We start from the raw sequence: 24,542 nt of genomic DNA, 5'->3' as shown, positions 1-24,542 counted from the left end.
ATGTGTCTAAACGCCAAAATTACTACAGACTCAATACATAAGCGAAAGTTTATTGAGAATAGACTTCCTTTACACAAGAAATACCATACAAGGGGAAAGTGTCGTCCTTGACTTCCTTTACACAAGAAATACCATACAAGGGGAAAGTGTCGTCCTTGACTTCCTTTACACAAGAAATACCATACAAGGGGAAAGTGTCGTCCTTGACTTCCTTTACACAAGAAATACCATACAAGGGGAAAGTGTCGTCCTTGACTTCCTTTACACAAGAAATACCATACAAGGGGAAAGTGTCGTCCTTGACTTCGTTTACACAAGAAATACTATACAAGGGGAAAGTGTCGTCCTTGGCTTCCTTTACACAAGAAATACCATACAAGGGGAAAGTGTCGTCCTTGACTTCCTTTACACAAGAAATACCATACAAGGGGAAAGTGTCGTCCTTGACTTTACACAAGAAATACCATACAAGGGGAAAGTGTCGTCCTTGACTTCCTTTACACAAGAAATACCATACAAGGGGAAAGTGTCGTCCTTGACTTCCTTTACACAAGAAATACCATACAAGGGAAAAGTGTCGTCCTTGACTTCCTCTACGCAAGAAATACCATACAAGGGGAAAGTGTCGTCCTTGGTTATCATGCGCGGACTGAAATGGCTATTCTGGGAGGAAACTTTCCGCACATGCATTTAATCCAGTTTCCACAAAACGCGAGTCTTATACAAGGAAGACGACTATCAATACTTATTTTTAACAACCATATTATCCAGTGTAATTCAATATGCACAACTTACACAAAAACACGCTGTTCTCTATCTGAAATCTTAATTTATAATGTGGCTGGCTTTATATACATGTGTCGAGAATTTGAATTATGCGAAGAAATATATAATTTAGATGTTCTTACGTGATTTTAGACGTCGACGTATGAATTGGTCTGCACGTTTATTTTTTTGGAAAATAAATTAATTACATGTATATCATATATGTATTCTTCTCGACGAAAAATCTATATATATTACCTTTATTGATACGAAAGCTATACCAACAGGCGGAAATATTACGTCATGATAGCATTGTGTGTTTTATGTGCCACAAACACATCATTAGTACAACAGAGCCGCGTGTGTCTGGCTTGTGATGCAGAAGAGATGATTTGTATTCGATGATTTATCAATTATATAATACTAGGAATAATATCAAAATAGTGTGTTGCATCAGAAAAATATGTTTTTATTAAATGATTTATCAATAATAATAATAATAATAATAGAACAAGAAATGTGTCCACAGGACACGGATGCCCCCAACTGTAACTTTGTCACTACATAAAAGTATAACTGTGTAAACGCTTGGTAGAAGTTATTAGGGTTTTTTTAAATCCTAAACGCAGATTTCGAACCTAAACGCGGACCCTAAGTTCAAGGTCAAGGTCACAGGGGTCAAAATTTGTGTGCGTATGGAAAGGCCTTGTCCATATACACATGCATGCCAAATATGAAATTGCTATCTGAAGCGACATAGAAGTTATGAGCATTTTTCGAAATCTAAACGCAAAGTGTGACGGACAGACGAACGGACAGTCTGATCACTATATGCCCTCCTTCGGGGGCATAAAAATGTCTTAGAATATCAAAATAAATCAGAAAGCCACATAAACTAGAGAGCGGACAACATGCTTAATCCTTGAAATGCACTAAGTGACCCCGTGACCTAGTTTTTGACCCGGCATGACCCATATTCGAACTTGACCTAGATATTGTCTCAATACAATTTCTTACCAAGTTTAGTAAAGATCAGATGAAAACTACTTTAATTAGAGAGCGAACACCATGCTAAATCCTTGAAATGCACTAAGTGACCCACTGACCTAGTTTTTGACCCGGCATGACCCATATTCGAACTTGACCTAGATATTGTCTTGATACAACTTCTGACCAAGTTTAGTAAAGATCAGATGAAAACTACTTCAATTAGAGAGCGGACACCATGCTTAATCCTTGAAATGCACTAAGTGACCACGTGACCTAGTTTTTGACCCGGCATGACCCATATTCGAACTTGACCTAGATATTGTCTGGATACAACTTCTGACCAAGTTTGGTAAAGATCGGATGAAAACTATTTGAATTAAAGAGCGGACACGAAGTGTGACCGACCGACCGATCGACTGACCGACCGACCGACCGACAGACAGTGCGAAAACTATATACCCCCTTTTCTTCGAAATGGGGGCATAAAAATAGTAGTTTATGCATAGCTGGTTTTTCATACGTAAACGATTCGATTCATTGTATGTCACTTGAATAACTTACTGTTCTACAAATAAGTTTATAGTTTGTAGTTTTTATTGTTAGTTTACCTAGGCTTTTAATTAGTGTTTTATAACGTAGACATTTGTGTTAGGTGTTTGATTCGTGTTCGAGACATTTGTTTACGAATTGTAAAGTTGTTGTTGTAAGTGCTGACAATTTCAGTCTTAGGTATTGTTTTTGCTTGATTTTATTAATTGAATATTGCACGTATTGCGATAAATGAAGTTTTATTTTTAGAGTTGGTATTAACATTACTACTGTAAATAAAGAACAGTTTTGTTAACCATAATATCCACCGCCTTTTATTCGTTTTAATATTCAAATAATATGTGTACGTCGGCGAAATTCTAAATCTTAGTATTCAATATAGAATTGATAGTTTATGATAGCTTGTCTTTGTTGAGGGTTGATATTTCACACATTAAAGGGATCTTTTCACGCTTTGGTAAATTGACAAAATTGAAAAAAGTTGTTTCAGATTCGCAAATTTTCGTTTTGGTTATGATATTTGTGAGGAAACAGTAATACTGAACATTTACCATGCTCTAATATAGCCATTATATGCATCTTTTGACGATTTTAAAACCTAAAAATTATAAAGCGTTGCAACGCGAAACGATTGAATAATTTGGAGAGTTCTGTTTTTGTCGTTAAATTTTGTAAAACTACGAAGATTGCTTATATAACGTATAAAATACGTTTAGCATGTGTTCTCGGCGGAATAGCTCAGTAGGCTAAAGCGTTTTTACTTCAGGACTCTGGCAGGACTCCAGGGGTCACTGGTTCGAAACCTGTTCCGGGCAATGTTCTTTTCCTTTTTTTAAATTTTATTCTTGATTTTTTACTGGAGCTTTTACGATCCAATGTTTACATTTATCAATATAAAGCATTTAATGAATAAGTTAAAAAAATGCCAAAATCTGTGAAAAGGCCCCTTTAAAACCGTTTATGTCAAGTGTGGTGTGATTCCTGTGTGTTTAAAAAGATACAATTACTAGTTTGTGATTATATTTCAGGATTTTCAAGCTCCCGATAGGTTTCATTTTCTCGTTTCAACGGTGGTTCGTTGTAGAAATAATGCTACAATAAATTTACATTGTTTATGATAATGACCATATATACTGATATTTTGTATTAGTACTTAATATTTCATGGAGACTCATTGATTGGCAAATCAGATTTTTCCATTTGCGTACTAAGCATTCTTTACTATCATTTGCTTAAATATTTTTTTTGTATCACGTACGTTAAAAATATACGGCATATAATCTAGGTTGATTATTATAGATATCAAGTCAAACTTCTTCCTATTTAATGTCATACTCACCGTACATCACACAAATAATTAACGTTTGTTACATGTTTTATATACTATATGTTTATAAAGATAACTTTAAAATACCAATGTGAATCATTTATTAAACAAACAAAGGTGTTCACATTTTCTGTCCGGTCGTATCACAACATTAATAAACATGTGTAAATATTTCTGACAAATATTTTATGCATAAGCGAGGTTGCTACACATTAAAAATACTACATACACAAATAATGTCATTCAACCATTTACCGCACTTTATAATATGGACATGTACTTGTACCACAAAACATAGTAAGAAGATAACAAAACTAACACAAAACTACCGAAATGCAGGAGAAGCTGTGTAAAACAAATCCCATAGTACATCATGTATTAGAGCTACTTGAACATAAACAGTTATAGAAAATGCAATAATTGTTAAGGATGAATTTGTAATATTCTAAATACAGAACAAATTATGTGTTGTTCACACCAAAACATATGGTAGGTGAATGACATCCATTGAATAAATCATATAAATAAAATTCATTTTGACACGCATTAAATAGCTTGTTTGATTAAAGCTCTGAACATTTTGATAACGTATGAAATAGCTGTACATTTTATTTGCATACAAAAAACAGCAATAATTTACGGTGGTATATCGGTGTTAACTACTAATTTCCAGCGTTCACAATATTCATAACATCCATTTACATTATGTTGCAATTTCTCGGCGTTATTTGCCATAATAACGATAGCATCTGCGTACAACACACGAAATACAAATGAACCGGTAAATGACAACGGCTTTATTATTTTGGTAGAAGTAAAAATAGTATAAGTCTATCTGTCGCACTTCATTCATTTTCTTGCACCGTTGCGTTATTTTTGTCTCGCATCTTCATTTCGTTTGTGTTCAAATAAGTACGTGTTTGCAAATGCTAACCTAACAAGCAGCGAGCTAAAATGATCACTTGTATACACAATTAATGCTATCCGTTGTGAAACTGTGTACAGTAGACTTAAATGCCAATAAATAAATAAATATAAATAAATATAAATAAATAAATAAATAAATACATATATATATATATGTGTGTACTCAGTATATCATGCTACATATAATATATAGAAGTTGTAAGACTTTGAGCAACCTACAAACAGTGTAACAAGCAGAGGCTTTTTGTTTGGACACCATTCACATTTCAAATTCATACCCAAATATGATTAGAATTTAAGTTTGATAATCATGTACACAATGTACTGAATACCGTTAAATGTATCAATACAGTTTAACCATGCAGACGTTATTTCCATTTTTGGTTATGAGACCATTAAACCAAAAAAAGTAATTATGTTTCTTTCTTTTTTTTCCAGATACATGGTGCCACTTTATTACTTAATGTGCCGATACTTAGATAAGATATCAATTTTGGCAGGAATGAAATGGTCTGTCATTTGAAGTGAAATCAAAAGTAAATAATGTAAAGTTCTATATGAATTGGAATGACCACTCTTGATATTAAATCGACTGGATAATTCAAGAGTTGTGCCCATTTTATGTTATTTCCCATTAATGATTTTATGATTTGAAAACATTTCTTAAACTAGAATACTGCAATCAGTAAAACATATGAACTATCGAAACAAATAGGCAGGACATGTACATAATACAAATATTTGCCATCGCCAGGCTGAAATCAAACCAGCGTTATGTTTAACTAAGCCATTCGGATTGAATCATGCATGCCAGCTTAAACATAAGTGATACACTTTTTTAACGAGTACCGAAGAAAAGAGTAACACATGTTTAAAAATTTAATATATAATTGTAAAAGATGATTTCCCTTAAAAGAGACAATATATCCAATAAATCAATTGTAAATGACTGTAATTTGAATATTTACTTTGGGTGGGGTAGGAAAATGGGTAGCAAAATACATATTTCTTGAGAATAAGTAATTTATTTGAATAGATTGTGCAGCTGGCAGTCGGACAGTTAGTTAACAACTTTTGTTTCACTACTGTTAGCAATGTTCCATCTTGCGTCAGTTGCTGGTGTAACAAGAACATGTTAATTCATTGTTCTCAGCAGGCTTGTTTAACACTAAATATTTGAAAAAGCAGAATCCAACAATGTTATGCTGATAATATTACTCGCTGTCAATGATTACATATTGTATATAGTTCTCTGTTGAGCAGATGTGGTTGGGTCTCATACAGAATTATGTTAAAATCGTGATTTCAATTATTGAATATTGTAATGTCATAATGACGACTAGCTTAAGTCAATAGTGTTGCCCAATCTATTTCTGATGTACTTTGTAGCTTCCCACGTACAACCAACCAATCCCATCCAGTCTCAGCCGCATCTGCGTTGTACAAACTGCCTTAATCTTCAGTGTCCAAATCGTGGCGCACTAATTTTTCCTCAACAAGGGCACGCTAATGATATCCTTGAATTTCCTCTCATATACGTAGTCAGATCTTTGTGGTACGAATTGCTTTCAGAGATATTGTTTAAACCGCAACCAGACATCAATCAGGGTGGCTAAGGAAGAACACTTTAATGTACATATTCTGAAGATGGGGGAAAACAATTGGTATTAGTTTTATGCATCATCTTGCATATAAGTTTGATGTCTAAAACTGCATAAAATAGTGGTTTGTTCGAAAAAAACAATCACATTAAACATAATATAACAAATTAGTTTCACCCAAACAATAAAAACTGATAAACATGTAATGGTTTGTGCGCATCAAATACAAACAACACTTGGTCTTTCCAAGTCCTTGTACAAATATGCTCTGTCGTGAACATTTATGAATACCGATACGTGTTTTGCCTGATCTTTATGCTATAATGGTCGTATGCACAGCCTATTATTAACTAATAGACGAAATTAAGGTTCAAAATAAATTATTATTCAAATCACAGTGTATATGCTTTTGTACATTATACTCAAAGAATATTTGTAGATGATAATACACATTTTGTTGTTCAGTTCTGACTTTGCAAAGAAAAAAAATCAACTATTCGACCTATATAGGTTGCAAATGAATACAAATTAATAATAGAAATAGCACACGATGTCGACATATCTGTTGAGAGCGTGTATTGCTGTTCCTGTTGTTCTGTTTAAGCACATTTGTAATTAAACGGTTTAAATGAAATAAGTTAACTGAAAACATAGCTTGAATTACATTCGCTCAAAGGTTTTACAACTACCAGAGAGACAACACATTTGAATAGCTGACATCCATTGCCCCTTCAAAATAAATTTCCATACAACTTGATTCATTATAATGACGGGATGTGTACTGATTTTAATAGCACCATTTTGGGTGTTTTAATGTAAGAGTTACTTGCATATTTAAATAAAACTGTTGACTCAGTCTCTACAGCTGTCAGAACACGTCACGCGTTTACGGTAACATGACCGATGATTTTGATTGGCTGTTGGCGTAATCAGTAATTGTATACGGCTTTAAAATAGTAAGGGATTTGTTGATACGGTCGTCAAAACTTTAAGTTCTGACACCAGAAGAGGAAATTTTGCTTTCTGTGCAGAAATAGGAATTCTAATGTACGTCTTTAACATTTTATTATATGTGTGTATCTGGCTTGAGATGCATCAACAAGACATGGACTGTTTTGTTTTGAATGGTTCATCAATGATAATAAATGTTATATTCCAATAAAATATAATTTGTATGCAAAAACAGTTTATCATATGTAAAAGATTCGATGTATGATCATTCTATGTCACTCGCTAGTGTGGATTTTCTACAAATCAATTTATAGATGCTCGTTTGTAGTTGTTATTGTTATATTACCTATGTTTTTATTACAGTATCATTATTATGTAGAAATGTGCGTAAGCTGTTTGCTGTTTAATAGGTTGTTATGGTTAGTTCTGAAAATTTCATGTTTAGTTTTAGTACTTGCTTGTTTTATCAACTATAGGTTTTACATATTGTGGCAGATTAAGCGTCAGTTTTAAAGTTGGTATTTACATCACTATTGTGAATAAAGAATACTTTTGTAAACCATAATACTTGCAGCCTTTTACTCGTTTTCATGTTAAAAAAATCGGTATATATCGGCAATTTTGATTCTCAATATGCAATATTGAACTATTATTTATGACAGCTTGTCCTTGTTGATGGTCCACATTGAACCTTACTGTTTATGTCGAGTGCAGTGCACTTCCTGCGTATGTTAGTAGATACAAATACCGGTATACGATTGTATTTAAATATCTCTATTCTGTAGCTAGATTACACGTTCCTGCTCCAAAGCTTGGTTGTTGTTAATGTGATAAATGCGTGTGACATTGTTAATGTTAATGACCATATCTATAGATATTTCGTATGAGTAACATATCATGGACACACAATATTTGACACATGAGATTTTTTTTCATTTGCGTACGATGCACACTGAACTGTAATTTGCTTATATAAATATGGGGAGAATTTACTATACAAATATACTACATATACTATAGGTAAAGTCAAATCTTTTCTTATGCAATGTCAGACTCACCTGATATCACATCTACGACTCACCAACCATTCACGTATGTTACATGTTTCATAATACAGTATGTTGAAACAGATAAAAGTAACTGTTAAATACCAATTTTAATGATTTAGCATAAAAAACACTGGTGTGCATACTTTCTGTCAAGTCGTGTCACATTATGAAAACATGTTAAAGTATTATGATCAAGAATCAATACATGGTTGTTATATACTAACTTCCAAATAAGAAAATAAAATAAATTTAGTGTTACAAAGCAATAGTGGGGTTGGTTTAATCATGCTGTTTTCGTTGCCTAACTACCTCAAGCTTTACACTATAACAGTTTTTTTTAGCTGATTACTGCATTTTCTATTGTTTTACCAGCTAAGCCAGGTATTTGAAATGTAAAGATTACGATTTTGTTGTGTCATGTAAATATCATATGATATTTAACAAAAAAAGTGTATTATCACGTTTCTTTTACGAAACGAAATGTGTTCATATTAGTATTTTTTCCCGTCCAATATATCTTATTTTCCTCGTAAATAGGTGTGTGTGGGTCAACACAGTTCTGAGTTAACGAACAATATATGCATAATACAACTAAAAAAATTTACATTTTTACAATATCAACCTTTACATTACAATACAAACTATATTTGGCAAACAGAAATTTGATAAAAACATCACTTCTCTTACCACAACTACTAAATCAAAGCGCTGTAGGCGCTGAAGGCCTGGAGCTACTAGTTTAGTGTGACGTAAAATGCATTTAGGATGTTTTGTCCGAATTTATACGAATTCACCCTAGCGGTTGAGTGCAGAAACTCAGGGACTGCAAGAAAAGACAATAGTTGTGTATATACTACTGTGTACATAGACGGTGGAGGACAACACGATACTGGTTGTGGGAACGATAACCTTTTGTTCAACTCTACAGATCTGGTAGAGATTCGTCTACATAGGCGGTGAAGATATACAACAACAAAATGGTCGCAAAAAAACTGTTATTATTGGCGTCAAATAAATACCTTTCAATAGCCTAAAATAGTTTTCTATTACATAATTAACAGATCAGGAAAACCCTCATACTTTCTTTGTAATGTGTTTACAAAAGAAAATCCACTTAAGCTCAAGTCTCACTTTTGCCGGTAGAGCCCCGGTCCATCCCGGTTTGCTAACGCCGGTCGACCGGCAAGGACCGGGGTGATTCGTAGCGTAGACATTTTTTAACGCAGTCACACTATTTCCCGGTGCCGCCCCGGTTGAAGCCGGTCAACAACCCGGTAGAATCCCGGTCCCGGTCAACCCGGACTGGCTACGGTTTATCCCAGTCAAGCCCCGGTTGTCGCCGGTAGTGCCCCGGTGGTAGCCGGCAATGTCCCGGCATACCCCCGGTTGTCGCCGGTAGTGCCCCGGTGAAAGCCGACAATGTCCCGGCAGAGCCCCGGTATACCGTAACACCGCCGGCACTCACCATGTCCATACCGGCATCAGACCCGGCAGAGCTACGGTAACGCCCCGGTTTCACCCCGGTCGCCGGTAATGCCCCGGCGGAACCCCGGTGAATTTTCTTATGTACCGTAGCTATACCGGGACTCCAACGGCATTCATTAAAATGAAAGAAAAGAAAATTGTATGAAAAAGTTAACGCTTTCTGCGCAGATTGAGGGTGTTGACATGTTGATTTTCTCTTCTTTCTTCGCATATTTCTAAGAATTGTGGTGTTCTGCATTGATCATTAAAGTTCAAATACAATAAAACCGTACAATATTTGTTTGGACATTTTCAGTTTTGAAACCCCCCCCCCCCCCCCAAAAAAAAAAAAAAATTCCTCCATTTTTTGTGAACCATTTATTTACAAAATTCACACTCATTCATCCAAATGTCGAATAAACAACACTTTTTAGTATGTATTAATAGATAAATGCATACTATATACAATATGATAGTTTATAACATGTGACAAACGAATAAAGAAACAAGGGCTGTTTGTAAAACATGCATGCCCCCCATATGGGCTGTCAGTTGTAGTGGCAGCCATTGTGTGAATTCGTTTTTGTCACTCTGACCTTGACCTTTAATCCAGTGACCTAAAAATTGATAGGGGTCATGTGCCAGTCATGATCAATGTACCTTTGAAGTTTCATGATCCTAGGCTTTAGCATTCTTGAGTTATCATCTGGAAACCATTTTACTATTTCGAGTCACTGTGACCTTGACCTTTGACCTAGTGACCGGAAAATATAAGACTATTCTTTAAACGTAAATCTAAGAATGGGTTGGGAAATACGGGCTTAGGATAGTGGCTACAAAAAAAATTAGCTCTACCTAAAACCAAAAGACCTCAGACAAAACTACAGCTTGAAGCAACACCTTGATATTTTTTTATCCTTTTATTAACTTAATGCTAACAGCCATTCTCATTCACGCTAAAAAAAAAACCACTTTGGTGTTTCTCTAAACGGCCAGCCAGTACAGAAACACAGCCTAACACAGCCAAATGTTCTAAGGCGCTCACCTGAGACCAAACTAATCAAGCTACTCTGTGCAGGTAATGTTCACAAGGTTATAAAATAGACTAAGGAAAAGTGCAGCAAAACATGGCAACCATCTTTCTGAACAATCCAAAATTATTTTCCCTATCAGCCCAAAAAATAATGGCAACACAATTTAAATAAGTTTTGAACATGTTTGTCACAATGAGTGTGTAAAAAAATGTGGCTACAAGCTAAACTTACAGTTCCTGTTGAACAAGTATAGGAGCTGTTGGTAACATTTACCTCTTTCTTCTCGCTCTAGACATGTGTCTTCCATCATACGACTGTTAATCTCTGGCTCAATATATTCTAGAATGAAGAATACCACATATAAAGATTATTTAATCGTATTTCATGGTATTTGGTACATCTGAAGAAAGCATGGTATTCGCAATCCAAATATCGAACTTCGTTTGTAGAACAAGTATTACATAGATCTACTATGTTCTTTTTCTGTACACTATTGCGTCTTCCAAGTTCAATTTTTCGAATGCGCAATCTTATATCAATTAATAAGTACTTTTCTGTGTTACGTAGGCTTTTGTAATATTTGGTTATATTTATAATGATGACACCGACACGACATTGAAAGTTCGTCGTGCCATTTTTGCGTGCAGCAATCAATAACGCGCTAACGCTTAAGAGATTATATAAATAGGTTTCTATCACCAACATCTTGACGTATCTAAGCATAACCGATTCCGTATGAGAACAAAATAAATTTGTTAAAAAAAATAAATATTGTTTCTGCTTTTATATTGTGTTGTTTGTTTTGTGTGTGTGTTTTTCGTCGGGTGTTGGGTCACACTGTGAACAAAGTGCTCGGTGAGCTATACGTCTCTGCATAGGGAACCTCTTAGGCGTTGTCTGTTGTCTGTATGTTGTCCATACTTGGGACTGTTCTTGTGTTAGCATTATTTTAAATCAATCCTTAGGAAATTTGCACAATTTGTGTATAACCATAGTAGCTTGGTTCAAATTTTTTTGGAGGTTATGCCACCAGTTAAATTTGAGTCATTGCCCTTTTTTCACGCAAAAAAGGCAATAACCATGAATCTTGGTTTAAATTTTCTTTATACCTCATCCACTAATTTAAGTAGAGTTATTTCACTTTTCTTCCCTATAAATGCGAAAATGCCAATTTTTTCCTACATGCACACTTAATTTTCAAAGCTTAGTGTGGTATGCTATACTGGTCATTAACGTCGTTGTTTCTCTAAGTAGACAGACATTTGTCCATAAGCATTCTCCCACACACTTCAATGTTCATCATTAACACTCCATTGTGTGTGATATTTTGGTACATATATTATAACATTATTCATTACACATTTCAAAAGTGGCCATCTTGAACATATAAAAAGCGTCGATGAAGACGAAGTTGCATCATTGATTTACTATGTAAGAACACATTCAATGATACAATGCAAAGGCATTATGTTCTTACTATTTTGATGATTTATTCAATTGACTTTCTTCACTTGGCGAGAAAAATATGTTCCTGTAAATCTATTCCTCATGTCGAAACTATAATTATAGAGAATATCCTCGATTCGTTTTTTATTTCTTCTCATATTTTCAATAGGAAAGTATTAAAAGCAACAGTTAAAGTGGAACTATTTTTTAGTGACACAATTGACCTTCACCTGATTCACAAGCCTTCTGTGACCTTCACCTGATTCACAAGCCTTCTGTGACCTTCACCTGATTCACAAGCCCTCTGTGACCTTCACCTTATTCACAAGCCCTATGTTACCTTCACCTTATTTACAAGCTCTCGGTGACCTTCACCTGATTCACAAGTCCTGTGTGACCATCTGACCACTCAAGAAATAATACAATCTTACGTTGAAATCAATAATTGCTCCGTAATGCCTTTATGATATAAAGCTCAATTACTATGTTGTGTGTTTACCTCAAGTGTTGTTCTTGATTATCCTGTGTGGTCCACACAGGTTAATCAGGGACAGTACTTTCCACTTAGATGGAATATTTATCATGAACAATGCTTCTTATAAACCAGGTGAAGTGAAAAGTGATTTCCCTGATTAGCCTGCACTGACTGAACAGGCTTGTCTGGGACAGCACTTTATGAACATAAGTCCTGTTTTGTTGGAACAAGATTCTCTTCTATCATTGCACTTTACTAAACTTAACTTTATTTTTCAAGTTTATTTAGACAATACAAAATTAACGTGTTTTAAATATTTGGTTTTTTCTGATGTTAACTTCTTTATTTTTGTGCAAGTCCTTTCAATTCACCACTTGATACCCTTGTCCAGGAATGAAAGAATTGTGAATGTATAATAGATAATAGGAAATAATTGATGATCTGCTTATTTTTACAAGCAAAATATCTCTCTTGACACAGCAAGAAATAACATGAAGTCACACTCAGGGCAATGGGGCTTGATTCAGATGGGTAAAGTGCTGTCCCAGATTGGCCTGTATGGACTTCAATGGATAATCTGGGACAACACTTTCTCACGTATATTAAGCCCCATTTTGTTAACCCTTTGCATGCTGGGAAATTTGTCGTCTACTAAAATGTCGTCTGCTGAATTTCTAAAATTAGCATTTTCTTCGATTTTTTTTCCAAAAATATCAGAATAGCAAACAGTTTGGATCCTGCTGAGACGCCACATTCTGTGGCGTCTCATCTGGATCCAAACTGTTTGCAAAGACCTTCAAAATTCGGTTCCCGCACTGAAAGGGTAAAGCATGGTTCAATTATTTGCAAATATCCAAATTACCACATTAAAATTAACAAAAGTGTCAATAAAAAAATCATAATACAAAATCATTATACAATGTTATTACAAAATAATATAATAAGATTATGCTGTGTAAAGAATATTCTTTAGTATCTCTGTCTCAGAGAGAGAGAGGATTGATGAATTGATTATGTTCCAAGAAAAAAAACTTATGTCTAATATTGTCGTTTTCAGAACATCAGTATTTGACAGTTGTCAAAGAACAATCCATAAGAGTACATTCCACATATCATTTACCACGTGTTACCAGTATGGTAAAGATAAACATGTGTAAAATTATAATTATATACACATATAGAAATTATGTAAAAAGATTACATGAGTTGGTGCTGAATAAAACCTAACTAGCCCAATTAATTTAAACTGAGTGTAAAACTCAGTAAGCAATTCAAACATGAAGATTACGTTATAATTAAATGTGGCAATGCATTACTTTAAGGGATTTTCATTTTTGTATTCACATTTAATTAAATTCATGAGTATGTCTATATTAATCATAAAAGCTTGGGTTTTAATCAGTGAACAAAAACTGTTCAACTATATTCATAATGTCCTATCAGAAAAGATTATTAGAAAATTGTTTGAAAGAAAATGAACTAGGTCAAAAAATGTTTGGCAAAAAAAGCAAAAGTGAGATGTCAAAATAACCTTTCAAGGATCAACTTGATTTTGATGTATTAATTTAATGCGCTTCGAAATAACAGATGCAACAGATTTTGGCGGAACTAATGGATTCAATTGACAAAAAGTCATGCATCACCCTTTGCACCGCATTTCATTTTATATCTGGTGTACTTTAAGTTGAACATGAGTTCAGGGGAGATGGAAAACTCTGAGCTGTTGTAGATGTTAAGAAGGTACCAATAGTTAAACACAAGGTTTGTTCTTTTTTTGTAACTATTTCTACATTATTTCCCTGTGTATAAACAATTTGAACATCAATACTATAAACTGTCAAGAAAACTAACTATTACTTCAACATTAAACACTAATTAAATATAATATACTATATTTTCTTAAATACCATTAAAATATGCAATTTCTGAAAGTACTAATATTTACATGAATATTTACTACAATTTAGGTCACTTAATGTTCAAATATTTTATACGAAGTGTTATTTTGTATAACAATTTAATATGAGACTACTTCAAAAACAAATGAAATTCAATGTGTTATAATGCATGTTTTATGTTTTCTATAAAAATGATTCTCTAACAAGTGCGTTTTCAAGACGAAGTCAGCCTCCAAAACTTTATGCTGATGAAAATCACTGCCATATTTTTAAAGATGTATTTTGTTAATAATTGGAAATACACAATAATTCATGATAACTGTCTTTATACTGCTGTACTCCATGCAAAGAAACACAGCTTAACAAAGATACCTGTTTTATAGTTACCCTAAAAACTCACATTTCTAAGAGTATTTTTCCTGTTCCTAAAAATTATGCTTATTTCCCCCCGAAGAACAAAACAATTATGATGTTCAATGATTAGCATTAGTTCATCTAAAATACTAACCAATCATTTCAGAAGGGATATATAAATACTAACCAATCATTTCAAAGGGGATTCATTACAATGATTTTCATTGTCTAATACATATAAGTGTACATGTTCTTCCATGTTAATGACTCTGTTACTTGAATAATAATCATAAATCAATTATATACATAACTATCGATTGTCAAATAGCTTCTTAACCCAGGAGATTTTTTTAAAGAGGATCTGAGCGTTTCCCATGGATCGTGTAATGAAAATGAGCCGCGCTCTGGGAAAACAGGGCTTAGTGCATGTACATAAAGTGTTGTTCCAGATTAGCCTATAATCGGAGACCACTCTTTTCACTTAAATGGTATTTTTTGTTAGACAGGAGTCTCTTCTTAGCGAAAATCCAGTTTGTGCGGTAAGTGCTGTCCCTGGTTAAAGTGTGAAGACGCACATGAATTAAGCTCTATCTTGTCGGAACGAGGCTGAAATGGTGAAAGATGCAGCTTAAGTGACCTAGAGATACATATTTAACCCTTTACCACTTAGATACGTTTTTAACCCTTTACAACTTAAACATGTATTTAAACCTTTACCACTTAGATACGTATTTAACCCTTAACCACTTAGATAAATATTGAGCCCTTAACCATTCAGATACATATTAAACCCTTTACCACTTAGATACATATTTAACCCTTTCCCACTTATATAAATATTTAACCCTTTCCCACTTAGATATGTATTTAACCCTTTACCACTTAGATACATATCTAACCCTTTACCACTTAGATACATATTTAACCCTTTACAACTTAGATAGGTATTTAGTACATAAAGTAAACTAATCTTTCTTTTAACGAAGAATAACATGGTATATCAATAATCCATACAATTTATAAGTTTATAAACTATGACAGTGTTCAAACTTAAGGATCTCAGACATGAACTTTGATGTGCACAAGAATAGAGCAAATCTTACACTTTACAGTTTTATGCCATTTGAACACTGTAAACAGAGTTCAGGGGTAGTTGTAAACCTGAAAACTTGTTTGTTACCAATTATTATCCCCACCAAAATGCAATTTCGGAAAGGGGTTATAGTAATAGTCTCCATACATCTGTCCATCTGTCCGAAACTTTGTCCAGAGCATAACTCCAAATCTATTCAATGGATTTACTTTAAACTTAGAATATAAATAGATGGCAACTTGGAGAAGTGCAGTGACCAATAACCATAACTATATCTACGTTTTTCTAGTTTTTTAATTATCTCCCTTTATGTAATTTCAAAGTTAATTTTTGTCCAGAGCATAACTCTAAATCTACTAAAGGGATTTACTTGAAACTTGATATATAAGCCTATGGCAAGTAGGAGAATTGCAGTGACTAAGGACCATAACTTTATCAGTCTACCTTTATTTAATTTTAAAGTAATTTTTTGTTCGGAGCATATCTCCAAATTTATTCAATGGATTTACTTTAAACTTAGAATATTAACAGATGGCAACTAGGAGAAGTGCAGTGCAATAACCATAACTCTATCTACCTTATTTTTGAAATATCTCCCTTTATATAATTTCAAAGTAAATTTTTGTCTGGAGCATAAATCTAAATCTACTGATGGGATTTACTTGCAACTTAAAATATAAACAGATGGCAAGTAGGAGAAGTGCAGTGACTAAGAACCATAAATCTATCTATCTTAGTTTTTGAATTATCTTCCTTTATTTAATTTCAATGTAAATTTTTGTCAGGAGCATAACTCTAAATCTACTGAAGGGATTTACTTGAAACTAGAAATATAAAGAGATGGAAACTTGGAGAAGTGCAGTGAATATGAACCATAACTCTATTGGCAGTAGTTTTTGAATTACCTCCCTTTTATTTCCATATATTTTATTGTCTACAGCATAACTCCAACACTATATAACTAATTGATCCTTGAAATATAAATAGATGACACAGGTGCCATGTTTTACAAATATTATTCTACTCTTTAAAACAGATGTTCTCATACAAGCAAACACATTTCGGCGAGGATGGCCATGCTGAAATGGATCTTGTTTATGTACATGACTTTGTAAATTGATTGTATATATACATATTACAAAATGAATAAGATCATTGAAACAGAAAAAAAAAGAAAACAAGAATATATTTTGTATCTTTTTTCTGCTCAACTAAGGAAGATAAGTAAGGAAACACTTGACTACATGATTTGGTAATGGGTTCTGTTTGTATAACTTCAGGAAGCTGAATGCGCCCCAACAAACACCATGTTAGAGGATGATAATGTGGGATCCTGCGCTCAGTTGAAGCCTGCTCAATGTGACATTGTTCAAGCCTGCACCCAGTTAAAGCCTGCACAATGTGACATGGTTCAAGCCTGTGCCCAGTTGATCCCTGTGCATTGTTGCATGGTTCAAGCCTGCACCCAGATGAAGCCTGCACAGTCTGACATGGTTCAAGCCTGCACCCAGTTGAAGCCTGCACACTGTGACATGGTTCAAGCCTGCACCCAGTTGAAGCCTGCACACTGTGACATGGTTCAAGCCTGCACCCAGTTGAAGCCTGCACATTGTGACATGGTTCAAGCCTGCACCCAGTTGAAGCCTGCACACTTTGACATGGTTCAAGCCTGCACCCAGTTGAAGTCTGCACAGTTTGACATGGTTCAAGCCTGCACCCAGTTGAAGCCTGCACAGTTTGACATGGTTCAAGACTGCACCCAGTTGAAGCCTGCACACTGTGACATGGTTCAAGCCTGTGCCCAGTTGAAGCCTGCACACTGTGACATGGCTCAAGCCTGCACCCAGTTGAAGCCTGCACACTGTGACATGGTTCAAGCCTGCACCCAGTTGAAGCCTGCACACTGTGACATGGTTCAAGCCTGTGCCCAGTTGATTCCTGCACACTGTGACATGGTCCAAGACTGGATAGAATGGAGGACCAGGATGGACAGCCTTTTCTTTCAGGCCAGAGCAGAAAAAGGCAGTAAAGATTTGCAACCTAAACATGACCTTTCTTCGTGTTGCACAAGAACTGAAACACCCACAAACCTGTATGACCATCACAAAACTCAGTCAGACAGTTTTAATGGACTTATGTCATCAGAAATGCTGGATAACAGCAAAAATACATTATGTAAGTTTTGCAAGAAAAACAAAATGCAAGACGTTGATGGATTTGCGACTCTGGAATTGACAGACAACAGCAAAGACACCGTTTGCAATGATGCTGATACAGTTTTTCAAGAAAAATTTGAGTGTCTTAGTTTGAATACAAGTTGGAAATTTGAAAACGAAGACGAGTCGTCTTAGTAGCTTTGAAAATGCTTCTTTCTTTGTAATCACTTACTTTTAAATGAAAGGGAAGGTTTTGTACATTCCTTAATAACACATTGAAGCACAGTGTAAAACAGGATTACATTGATTGACATGTTTATTGTGTTTACCCTTTCCCACTCAGAAGCAAATTAAAAATGGCTATGTGCAAACAGCATAAAACCAGAACAGCCTTTCAAGTAACTCATTGTTCAGGTTTTTATGCTGTTTGCTGCTCACCAGTATCCAGGGGTAGGAAATTAAGCCTTTAAGACTTGAATCAGTAAGACAGGTCTTTAATTAAATTCAACTTTGTAAGGGAATTCAAATGCCTGAAAATACATATCTAAGTGGTAAAGGGTTAATGAATTCATTCAATATTAGCCTGAATATTATTCTACTGGATGTTCTGACTTCATCCTATACTTAGATGATCAGAAATGTATGATGGACAATTTAGAAATTAGTGCTGTCTTTTCTTGGTAGAGATTATTCACATAGGAGGCATATTTATACTTAAGTATTATCATTATTATACCTTCATGTTTACAATATGTTAAACAACAATCAATTCAATAAATTTATTGTTCATAGATCTAACAAAATAAACATCTAATTTTTAAAGCAAATTTAACATGAATAACAATATTTACAAGTAATCAAACACTGGCAACAAAATACGCTTTATTGCTATTCACACTTATAAGCTGCACTTAATTTGTTATTATAATTATATTCTAATAATAAAATTACCAAACAGAAATCCTCTTATTTGCTGTATTTTAAATGTATTATGCATATGATGTATAAAATGAAAAATTAAAGATACTAGTTTGTTCACAGATGTATGCATTAAATTCCATTCAATATCTCAATTTGACAGACTGAACTAGGCCTTTCTAACTTGCATACATCTCACTACAGACTTTTCTATGTGTGCAAAATTAACATGTTTCTAGTTCAAATGTTAAATTCTCATTAGCAAACAGGTGTCTATGGTATATTTATATTTCTATTGTTTACATTGTCTCCTTAAAATAACAAGAGCTGTCAGAGGACTATTCGAGTGCTTAACAGTATAACGTAAGCCATCATGGAGAGGGGGGGCGGGGGTATAATGTGGGTGTGTGATCATTTAATAGATGATCTTTCAAAAATAAGAAAACATTTTTTTTTATTTATATATTTTTTTTTTGGGGGGGGGGGGGGGGAGGAGAGGGGGTATAATGTGAGTGTGTGATCATTTATAGATGGTCTTTCAAAATAAGAAAACAAAATGTTTTTTTTGGGGGGGGGGGGGGGTCTGGGGGGGACGTGGGGGATGGTTTGGGTGGAGTGCATTGTGGTATGTAAGGTAAGTGTTGTTTTGTCAAACTTTAACATAGATTTATCAATAATATGCATATTCTAAGTATTAAAGGGGCCATAATTCTGTCAAAATGCTTGATACAGTTGTCTGCTTTTGTTTATAGGTTGGGGTCATGTTGGTAAACAAGTATGCAAAATATGAAAGCAATATGTCAAGGGACACAGGAAATATTTGGGGTAGTACGCAAACTTTAACATAGATTTATCAATAATATGCATATTCTAAGTATAAAAGGGGCAATAATTCTGTCAAAATGCTTGATACAGTTGTCTGCTCTTGTTTATAGGTTGGGGTCATGATGGTTAACAAGTATACAAAATATGAAAGCAATATGTCAAAGGACATTGAAAATATTTGGGGTAGTATGCAAACTTTAACATTTGCACGCAAACGGACACAGGAACGGCAACGCCGGGGTGAGTTAGGATAGCTCCACTATATATATTTCATATATAATAGTCAAGCTTAAAATAAAAATCATGAGAAGCTGTTACCCGAAATTATAACAAAATTGTTTATGTCTATTTAAGCAATTACATGTGTATAGCAAACCAGATGAGTTTATCACTGATTGTTTTGTTTCAAAATAAACAACATTCTTTATTTTCATAATGTATAAAACTATATAATGTTTATATTTTTTTAAGCCAAACAGGTAAAAAAATATGAGAATTTTATGTTCGCACAGAAAACAAGTACACATGACAAACATACACATGTATGCTTTAACACTATGTATATTCCTAATGGTGGATGCAATTCCCAGCATAAAATCCCTCTTTAGTACAATAAAATAAACATATAAATAACAATACAATGTGAGCATATTTAAAAATCTAAACATGTAGAACATATGTTTTGTAATACATGTAAATAATCAATTCATGATGGCTGCATGAAAAAACAAACCACAACAAACGAAAATGAAGATTTCACCTTTGTATATGTGGATATGATATATATCATATTTGTTATACAACTTACATAACTTACCTCAAAACACCAATGAAACAGAGGATTTTATTAAGAACAATACGAAATTGTCATTGCCATTTTTTAATGTATATGCATGAATGCTGAGCAAAGTCTTTCAATCAAATTAAAGAGACCTTTAAACAGATTTTGGACAGTATTAAAGTTAGTAATCAAATACTTTAAATTGATAAATTTAAACATTGGAAATAAATAACTCCAGTAAAAACAAGCATACAATTAAAAGAAGAAGAAAATAAATCCTTAACTGGGCTTGATCCACTGACCCTTTGAGTAAAAGTCTAGCAATTTAACCACTGGGCTAACTGTGCTCATACAGTGAGAGGTGTATTTTATACTTTATATAAGCAATCCTTGTTGTGTCACAAAATATAACGATAACAACAGAACTCTCCAAATTATTCAATCCTTTCCCGCATCAAATGCTTTATAATTTACAGGTTTTTAAATCGTCAAAATATTAAATCTACAACAAAAATGTGTGAATCTGAAACATTTTTTTCTTCATTTTTTTCAATTTACCAAAACGTGAAAAGGTCCCTTAAATGTAAGACTTTTCTATGTAATATTTCAAACTAATTTGATTTAGCTTTTGAACTAAAAAGAAGGCAATAAACTGCTTTTGAACTAAAAAGAAGCAATAAACTGCACAAGTACAAGCACGGCTGAAATTACCGTCAGCTAGAGTGGCCGGAGGGGAAACAGAACGGCAATGAATTCTCAACCACACATGCAGATAACATGATTATTAAACAAAGTTTTCATTGATTGTCCATATCAATTTCAGCAAATTTATTGGTCCCATATCAAAATGATTGTTTAAAACAAAGATACAGTTTTATTAAAGAAATGACGTTATGTCAGATAAACGTGTTTAGGATTTATCAAACGATTTGATCAAATGAGATGTGTTTTGTTTTTCGTTCTAAAACCCATGTTGTAATACCAGATTTAACTCCTTCTCATTGAACACAATAATTCATCCAAATGATAATGGCACACTATCAAGTTTAATTACACAATTCCTATAATTTAGATAAAACATGATATGGAATGTCAACAAATGACAGATATTAAAATATTATGAAACACTGTAAAACACATTTCTTCATATACAGGTATGAGTATTTAAAGTAGCCCTTTTTAAGGGAAAAGTTTTGACAATTTTACTTCAATATTTAAAAAGCGCTTATATTAAAGAATCCACACAAAATAATTGCATCCACATTCTTATCTAATTAGTTTAATTCAATATCACTATTTTAAAGTTGCACTCTTTATTTTAAAGTTTTCACATGAATTTTTCAAAAACATTATGATAAAAAAATTCTGTATCTACATTATGTACATTAGCACTCTTCAAACACAAAATTATTTCATCAACTTTCTTATCCAATCACTTTAATTCCACATCTCTCTTTTAAAGCACCTCTATTGTTGAAGTTTTCACTTGAAAATGTTCCTCACACACTATCAAACTGGTCTAATAAAAATACATTACAACTACTATGTTTGATTCATTACTACCACTTTTAGCCCTTTGCATGCTGGAAAATTTGTCGTCTGCCAAAATGTCGTCTGCTGAATTTCTAAAATTAGCATTTTCTTCGATTTTTTTCTACAAAGAATACTATCAGAAAAGCAAACAGTTTGAATCCTGATGAGACGCCACATTCTGTGGCGTCTCATCTAGATCTAAACTGTTTGCAAAGGCCTTCAAAATACGGTTCCAGCACTGAAAGAGTTAACAGTAGCACTCTATTATAAAGTCTTCACAAACAAAATCATTTGATCCACATTATTATCCATCATTTTGTAATTTGTGATCAATCTCTGGTTAAATGAGTTTCCAAATAACAATTTTCACCCAAATCATTATCCAACCATTTAATTCATTATCTCCATTATAAACAGAAGCACTCCTTTTTTTAATGTCATGCACCTAATCGTTTCACCCACATAATTATCCAACTGTCTAATTCCACATCTCCACTATAAATGGTACCACTCTAAGCACACAAAATCATTCCGGCCACAATATTATCCATCAATTTGTAAATTTGAGAAAGCTGGTTGGTGTCCCAGACGAGACAACCGGGGAAGTTGAATTTGTGATTGATCTCTTGGTTAAATGATCTGTTTGCCAGTTCCAAAGATTGTGTACACGATCCACCCAAACACTGCAACCCCTGCCGTCTGGTTGAACACTGCACTCCAGCTCTTGGTTGCCTCTAGGATATGCCCCGCCATGTAGACACCAATGAACCCTGGGATGGCACCCGCCATGTTCATGATCCCTGAAATTTGACATCAGTAGCAATGTTGAGCCTTGTTCTTGAAAAATGGTGCTTAATGCAAGATCCATTGGCTAGGTCCAAAATACGCTTGATAAGTCTGCCTAACCAGTAGTTTTGTTTTGAAGAGACTTCCGTTAGGCAAAAAATTCCATAAAAGTGGAAAGTATTGTTGCTGATAAGCCTGTGTGGAATGCACAGGCTTATCTGGAACGATACTTAACTAACATGCAGGCTCGTGGAAGCAAAATAGTGTATCCACTTCAGCTTCCACACAGGCTAATCAGGGACAACAATATCTGCCTTGCTGAATTTTGGTTAAAAAGATACTTCCTTAAACAATAAATTCTATAGAATCCGAAAGTGTCACCCTGACATGCATTAAGCCCCGATTTTCCAGAACAAGACTCATATTATATATTTTATTACAGCTGCACTTACCGAACACTGATCCCGCATGTTTTGGCGCAATGTCCTGCGGGTTGACTAGAATGCCACTGTTGTGGAACCCACAGCACGCCACCGCACAGGCCATGCAGGTGAGTGCACCAACGTATGAGCTAGTGTACGAGATTATCACAAGAAAGAAGGCACAGCCCAACATCGTGATAGTCTGAAAACCAAATATATTTTATCCACACTATGGAAAAATAGGGCTTAATTCATGTGCATAGGGTCGTCCCAGATTAGCCTGTGCAGTTTGCACATGTCAATCAGGGATGAATCTTTCCAACTAAATTTGATTTTGGTTACAAAGAGACTTCCTTTAAAACCAGATATTGTTATCCTGGTTAGCCTGTGTTATCCTGGATAGCCTGTGCAGACTGCACAGCCTAATATGTAATTAGGTTTTAAGCAATTGCATAAAGCTCATTTTTGCAAGAATGAGGCACAAGGCCCATAACATGATACCGAGTAGTGTTTCTACAGTCTACAAACAAAGAACTTAAAAGAATACCAACTAAACAGATAGTTCACATTACCTCTCCCCCCCTATTAAATCACAGAATAATATAGTTCTCAGTTTTTATTCTAATTTCATTTTAGACAAAGGATGTGAGAATCAAAATTCCACCACTTCTTCTACAATTGTTACACAGAGCTTTGCAAGATGAAATAAACAGCCAAAATGAGTAAATCTTACTATTACTCAAACTCTGCACTCCAAATAACATATCATACTCACATTCATAAGCTTCCTAACAAATGTAACACTCCAACCTGCAATATAAAAGTTAATATCAAGTACATGCTTTGACAACATCACCAAAGGTAAGACAAGAAAACCATCTCTAAACAATTTTTTTTTAATAGGAACTATTTGAGCCGCTTCGTGCAAAATTGATTCTTATGACATAACCGTGTAGCTCCAGACATGCCTCTGCATCCGTATACTCTGATAAGGGGTCATAATGTTCTCTTATGAGACCAATGAGGCCACAAAATCTAGTGGGACTTAAGACCGGACAGGGTAAGCTCCTGAACAGACTGTGCAGACTAGGTTTTCACTCCTTAGTCAATGTTAGCCAGGAGATGTTTTTAGAAGAAATATCTCAAACATGGTTATTTATCCGAGACTTTGGAACTTTGTATTATCATAATAGACCAC

General features: G+C 34.3%; 2 protein-coding genes across 2 annotated transcripts in view; both read right to left on the bottom strand.

The window, feature by feature from the left end:
- LOC127834498 (uncharacterized) overlaps positions 1-24,542 on the bottom strand; it is a 213,288-nt gene that overhangs the window by 7,936 nt on the left and 180,810 nt on the right. The window lies entirely within an intron of this gene.
- Positions 21,224-24,542, bottom strand: part of LOC127834506 (solute carrier family 17 member 9-like) — a 44,874-nt gene continuing 41,555 nt past the window's right edge. Inside the window, 3 exon segments of the mRNA XM_052360381.1 lie at positions 21,224-22,936; positions 23,375-23,546; positions 24,120-24,154. Coding sequence (XP_052216341.1) covers positions 22,767-22,936; positions 23,375-23,546; positions 24,120-24,154 — 377 coding nt within the window. The 3' untranslated portion in view covers positions 21,224-22,766.

Source organism: Dreissena polymorpha, chromosome 6 (genome assembly GCF_020536995.1).
Source record: "Dreissena polymorpha isolate Duluth1 chromosome 6, UMN_Dpol_1.0, whole genome shotgun sequence".
NCBI classification, from domain to species: domain Eukaryota; kingdom Metazoa; phylum Mollusca; class Bivalvia; order Myida; family Dreissenidae; genus Dreissena; species Dreissena polymorpha.
This window is presented reverse-complemented; position numbering and strand designations above follow the sequence as displayed.